This window comes from Chiloscyllium plagiosum, unplaced genomic scaffold (genome assembly GCF_037043375.1).
Source record: "Chiloscyllium plagiosum isolate Xiang-an unplaced genomic scaffold, Cpla_swu_hap1 HiC_scaffold_1, whole genome shotgun sequence".
In the NCBI taxonomy this organism is placed as follows: domain Eukaryota; kingdom Metazoa; phylum Chordata; class Chondrichthyes; order Orectolobiformes; family Hemiscylliidae; genus Chiloscyllium; species Chiloscyllium plagiosum.
The window spans coordinates 32,723,721-32,729,679 of NW_028270139.1; the positions used below are offsets into that span (position 1 = coordinate 32,723,721).

Genomic DNA, 5,959 nt, shown 5'->3' on the forward strand with positions numbered 1-5,959 from the left:
ACCCTTTCAAATTTTACAACATCTTTCTGATAGGAAGGAGACCAGAATTGCACGCAATATTCCATCAGTGGCCTAACCAATGTCCTGTATAGCCGCAATATGGCCTCCCAACTCCTGTACTCAATTCTGTTATACATCTTGTAGATGGTTCCTGCTGCTTTCTTGTCCACCCGTTATTATGTGGACAAAAAATCCATCATTGACACAGCTGCACAGAGTATAAAATAATACTACAATTATGTACCTAGGTATCTTTGTGCTTAAGATGGTGCTGTAACTGGTGAGTTGTAAACTTTTCACTGTACTGATGTGAATACATATTACATTAAACCTAATTCAATTCAATTCAAATGATCGGATTTCTTGGAAATCACATGGTTCACCCGTACCAACTGCTGTTTGAATTAAATCTGACTGCAATACGACTAAGCGCTGTACAAACCCAGGGGGAGGAGTCAGCACACGTATAGCCTCAACACTGTCACGCTCTTTGCTGGGTTGACCCTGTCAGTGCCTTTTTTGTTTCAATCAGCCAAAGGGAAATGCTGTTTATTACAATGCACGACTGTTGAAACAAACAGACGACATGTGCTACATGTGGACTATGATCACAATATTCACCACAAGAGCCACACTCTTGCACCCTCCAACCTCAGTGCTGACCATTTCCAATGTTCTAAACTCCTGATGTCTTGGGTTTTAGCATTGTGCTGTCACATAATCTCTCAACTTCCAAAAGGTTCCTGATGGACACATCCACTCTTTATTAATCCTCTAACAATGACTCAATTCCATACAACAACACCCATTTTGACTAGTGTTAGCGATGACTAAATGCTGTCATAATCTGGATCATTTTTGATTGTGGATTGCCTATAAATACTCCAGACATTTGTACTCTCTCCAGGTCTGCCATTGGCTGCACTTTGAGCTGCGATATAACCTCCTAATCAGAAATGGAGCTTATGCCTGAAATGTCGACTCTCCTGCTCTTCTGATGCTGCCTGACCAGCTGTGCTTTTCCAACACCATACGTTTTGACTCTGATCTCCAGCATCTGCAATCCTCACTTTCTCCACATACATGGTGCTTGTATAGTTGTGACACACCTTGCATTTACCTCTCTGATCAAACTGTTTCCAGACACCAATTTTATGCTACCCCTTGCTAAACCGGGCAACAGCATGAGAGACTGACTACTGACGGATGGAAACCTTTGCTTCCTTTTGAAGCATCAGAAGTTCACCACAGTCACTGTTCAAGTGTTTGTTAGATTTCATTCCAACAGCAGCCGGTTGTCAGTGAACCCGTGTGTGTTCTCTTTGTGTGACTCCATCAAATAGAGATCTGCCGTATGTTCTCATTCATCCCTATGAGATCATCCCTGATCACCCAGATACTGTTAAATTAGAATAGTAAATGTTTCATTTTGCATGAAGTAGCGTAGACTTTAAAAATACTTTACAGATGAAAATAATTATTTTAACATCCACTGCATTTGATTTGATTTGACTTATTGTCACAAGTACCTAAGTACAGTGAAAAGCATTGTGAGCAGTACAAACAGATCAGCGTAAGCAAGGACATGCAGATCATAGGGTGCTAGGATAGAGGGAGCCATACAGGTTACAATTTTACAATTGATGCTTGAGCTTTGGAAATAAGCTAACACTGCAGCTTCTATTGTCAAATTATAGAATTATCCATTTCTTGTCATTTACTCAGACACATACTTCCTTCCTCATATAATCCCAAGGTTCAGTGCTGAGAATGGACAATAGCATTGTTCTTTGGGTCAATTACAAAATGCGGAACTAAACTTTTCCACAGTCAACGTGAAACTATTTATTTTGGGGAAGAATATCTAAAATATAACCAGTTTGGTTTGTGATAAGTCACTGCTGCATATTTTGTATAAATGACAGTGATGATTTAAACATCAGTATTTGAATAAAAGAAATTGAAGATATTTATTTTCCAAGGCTAAAATTACTGCAGCCTCAGTGCAAACTTTAATTAAAACTGCCATCTCTAAACAACTTCAAAATTACACTTACACCACTTCACCTCTTTCCACACCTTAACATGCAGGTCTGAGAGTCACATCATAAAGTAAAGTAAATGAAAGTCAGAAATATTGCCTCTATATTTTAAGATGCAGCTCTTTGATTTGTCTGTGTTTACTGCCATGATGATGCAGAGTTCACCAGTGACTGAGGTGTAAAATCAAAAACTAGGTTATTCTGCAGATTATCTGGTGTTAATCTGTTTTGGAAAATCAATAAAAAGCATGAAATTAATGCATATAATTTTAGTAATTTTTAATTGACTTTGAAAGCTCTCCAGAAATGAAAAAAAAACATTATGACCACGCAAAAGGACTTGATTCTATGAGAATTTGCAAAATAACAAGATTGAAATGTTGGGACAAAAAATTCAACTTGTGTGTGTTTGGAAGTTTGACAAATATGTTAACCACTCAGCGATAAATCTAGAACCTCTGTACCTTTTACAGTTATACCAATCAGAGCACAACTTATTCATGTTGCCTCTCCACACTTCTTTTTGTATTTTTGCCAAAGGTAACAATTTCTGAAAACTGCAATTAAATTTTTAAAATCTAGCTGAAATTAATTCAGTTTACCTGAGCTGCCTGTTGCTTCTGTGAAATACTGAACAGGGGTGAACATCATTAAATTGTAAAATGAAAAAAGTTGACTCAGGAGCAGGGAAATGCCCGTCCACAGAATTTTGAAAGCTTCCACTGTTTGAGATTACGTAAAGCAAAAGTAAAGGATCCCCATAAATAGGAGCTTATTGGACCTGTCTTCAGCAGAACTTCATTCAACAGAGAGAGTAAAGTAGACAGAAGATCTTCAGCAGAAATCTATTCAGCAACAAAGATGAACAGAGCAACAGCTGTACTGACTGCTATCCTACTCCTGTGTGCTATTGCTGCAAAAGGTATGCCAACTTTTCTGTCTTGTGTTTTAATTTTTCTTGCAGTTTAACATGGAAAGGAGTCTTTCTGCTGATGTATTGAGCGGCCATACATTTCTCAGTGAGCTGACTGAATTAAACGGTCACTGATGACATACATTGTGGATAATATGATGCTTGTTTTAATACTGAATTCAGCACTTAAAGGACATGTCAAGATTCTGTCAACTGCAATCGAAATTGAAATTGAAGATCCATTTATTTCATTCACAGGTAATCCAATCCTAGGTACTCAAGGACGGTGTCGGTGCCTCAAAACCACCTCCAATTTTATTGATCCAAGGACCATCAAGAATTTGCAATACATTCCAAAAGGACCACATTGTGAGACACAGGAGATAATGTAAGTTTATGGGTCAGAATATCACCTTTAACCTTTTTCATTTTCCTATTTCTACTGAGATATTGAACTTCTTGGTAAACATGTTGGATAAATCATAGTTTCTTTACGTAGCAGATTTGAAGGATTATGTTTGTGTCACTGATTCTCACCTTACATGGGAGATGTCCAGTTTCTGTGAATTAGATTTTAAAGATTTACCTTCTCCTTACAGCATCACCACAAAAAATGGGCAGAGGTATTGTGTGAGCCCTGATGCTGAGTGGGTGAAGATTATCATTAGATCCAGGAAAGGTTGGTGTTTGTAAACATGCATACAGTATCTCTGATCAAACGTGCTTGAGTAAAGTGCTTTTCTCATGTTTGCCTTTAGCTCCTTGGCCAAGACTTTAACACCAGTCTGCTGCTTGCTTGTGCAAGCTCTTGGTGCATTCTATTGCTCTGTCCCTAAATCTAATAGCTATATGTGAGCTGTGACAGTGAATGCTAGCAAGCTTTCAACCACAGTGGCATCAGGACTGAATCCTACACCATTACTCACGTATGATAAATCCGGTGGGGTTCCCTGGTTAGTAATCAGGTGCAAGAATGCTGTGTGATACCATGCTCCAGCTCCCATGGTTATCATACCATTAGCAGCCAGCTGAGGTCAGACAATTCAATATAACCCAGTGATCAAAACAGGGACTTCAACTCCTTTTCATGCTTCTTTCCCTCACAGTCAGCTCCATGATATTCTGCTCTGCATTGTAAAGGCTCCAGGGCATAATTCTTAAATCTTTTGTTATCTGTTCTATTTTAATATTTGAAGTGATATTTGAAAAATATTAACGTTTTGCCACATCTTCCTTGGATCCTGTATGTAATAATATCATATTGTAAAATCAATGAATTATTAACAAAATCACACCTATTTGCAATGATGTTTAACAGCCCAGTTGATAATGCCCCATAATTATACTTGATGAAGACATTGTCCTCACTATCAAAGAAAATAATAATATTTCATTTAATTGTATTTCAGGTTCCAGACGACATAACTAAGAATTGAAGCTGTGATGGGACTCACTTGATTGCCCCCCCACGGAAGTTGCTGTACAGTGAACACTGAAATGAAGAAGCTCTGTGCAGGGCACTCACTTTCTGATATCACTGTTCGATATGTTGTTCGAGCAGTTCCCCTGTATTGATCCTCTGAAATGTACTTCATTGATTAACCTACGTACACTGTAATTGTCTACACAGAGCCTAAGAAATCCGGCTGCTGTTGTGAAATGTTGTGCCGTGCTGGAGAGCTTCTTTTTACAGGATGTGATTTGTACGATTATTCTGAATGTGGTCTGGCACTGGAGCAGATACTGTACAACTGAAAGCAATTTGTTAACTTTCTCCATTAGTATTGGTAAATAATTTCTGATCATCAAAGGTGCAGTTAGACAAGGAAATATTAGTATGCTTGTGAACTTAGGGAAGCATCAAACTAAAACAGGTCTGTTGGTTATCAAATGCTGTTGTTATTAAGATAATTCGCACAATTTTTTAATAATTTGACTTATTGACTATTAGTAAATTATTTAATTAAATTTGTGCATCGCTGCCAAAGCCAGCACTTATCCCCCATTCCTTTATGCACATGTGAATGTGCTGGTAAGCGACTTTGTTGGACTGTTGCAAGCTTTATAGCTCTGAAGAGAGGAGAGATCCGATTGCAAAAAGTATGAGAGCGCAAGGCAAAATATATGGGGCAAGTGAAGGAACAAGAACTGTGTTTTGAGGAGTTGTAAATGGGAAAAGGGAGAACAATGAACAAATCACTACAGTCCAATCAGAAGATGGAGGGGCAGAGATTGTGATTGAAACTGTTTACCACGGTGTTGTTTCTGAAGACTTCAATGTGTCCTGTCATAAAACTGAGGTAATGTTTCTTGAGCCAATGCTGATCTGTATTGGAACAATATGGGAGAATATGGGCAGAGTGTTCAGAGAGGAAATGTAAAGGTATTGTCATGGGACAAACTCGGTTACAATCCAAATTTATTCCAATCTTTCTGTTGCCTGTGTATCCGACATATATTTTGATGGCAAACTGTAGGTAAAGACTTTGAATTGTTGACCAAACATACTTTATTTCCTGGTTGAATGAAACATTTCAGGGCAAAATTTAATATAAATTAATTGACATTAACATTGCCATGGTTTTACTGTAGTGTTTATGAATCACTGATATTTTAAATGCATTTTGGGACTTTGCAGATATGATATCAAACCTCAGGATCTATCCAAAGTTGAAGTATGTGGAAAGAATGTCTCTGTAGAAATGATGTGCGTGTGAAATATTTACATTTTGGAAGATATTGCTGCTTATCATGTAATGTTAACAGGTAGAAATTACATTGATAATTAAAAGTCATCTCTGTGAAGGGACGTTTTTGTCTTGAGAGATTTTCAGCCTGGAATTAGGTTGACTGCAAGTCTCTAAAGGAAAGTTGTCTTGTGAATGTGACTGTCACTGAGGAAAATTGCAAAATGTATCTGAATTGTACGTGTATGAATTGTTTGAGGTTTTTTGTACCTTTATCCTTAAGTGTATATAAGTAACTAAAATAAACAAGATTTCAT

General features: G+C 37.6%; 1 protein-coding gene across 2 annotated transcripts; it reads left to right on the forward strand.

The window, feature by feature from the left end:
• Nucleotides 1-2,876: 2,876 nt before the first annotated feature.
• Nucleotides 2,877-5,959, forward strand: LOC148152097 (interleukin-8-like). 2 transcript variants are annotated; one of them, XM_087988650.1, is made up of 4 exons: nt 2,877-2,964; nt 3,214-3,343; nt 3,555-3,634; nt 4,365-5,959. In XM_087988650.1, the coding sequence occupies exons 1-4, from the start codon at nt 2,904-2,906 to the stop codon at nt 4,382-4,384; spliced, it is 291 nt and encodes a 96-aa protein (XP_087844776.1). In that variant the 5' UTR covers nt 2,877-2,903; the 3' UTR covers nt 4,385-5,959. The 2 variants fall into 2 exon arrangements, with proteins under 2 accessions (XP_087844776.1, XP_087844815.1); XM_087988689.1 differs by having other exon boundaries at nt 4,372-5,959.

Bases quoted from the DNA above. Each gene is read 5' to 3' on its own strand.
- LOC148152097 (XM_087988650.1), top strand. From the start codon at position 2,904: ATGAACAGAGCAACAGCTGTACTGACTGCTATCCTACTCCTGTGTGCT. The intron at 2,965-3,213 runs GTATGCCAACTT...TTTCATTCACAG, and splicing joins GTGTGCTATTGCTGCAAAAG to GTAATCCAATCCTAGGTACT. The intron at 3,635-4,364 runs GTTGGTGTTTGT...ATTGTATTTCAG, and splicing joins TATCATTAGATCCAGGAAAG to GTTCCAGACGACATAACTAA.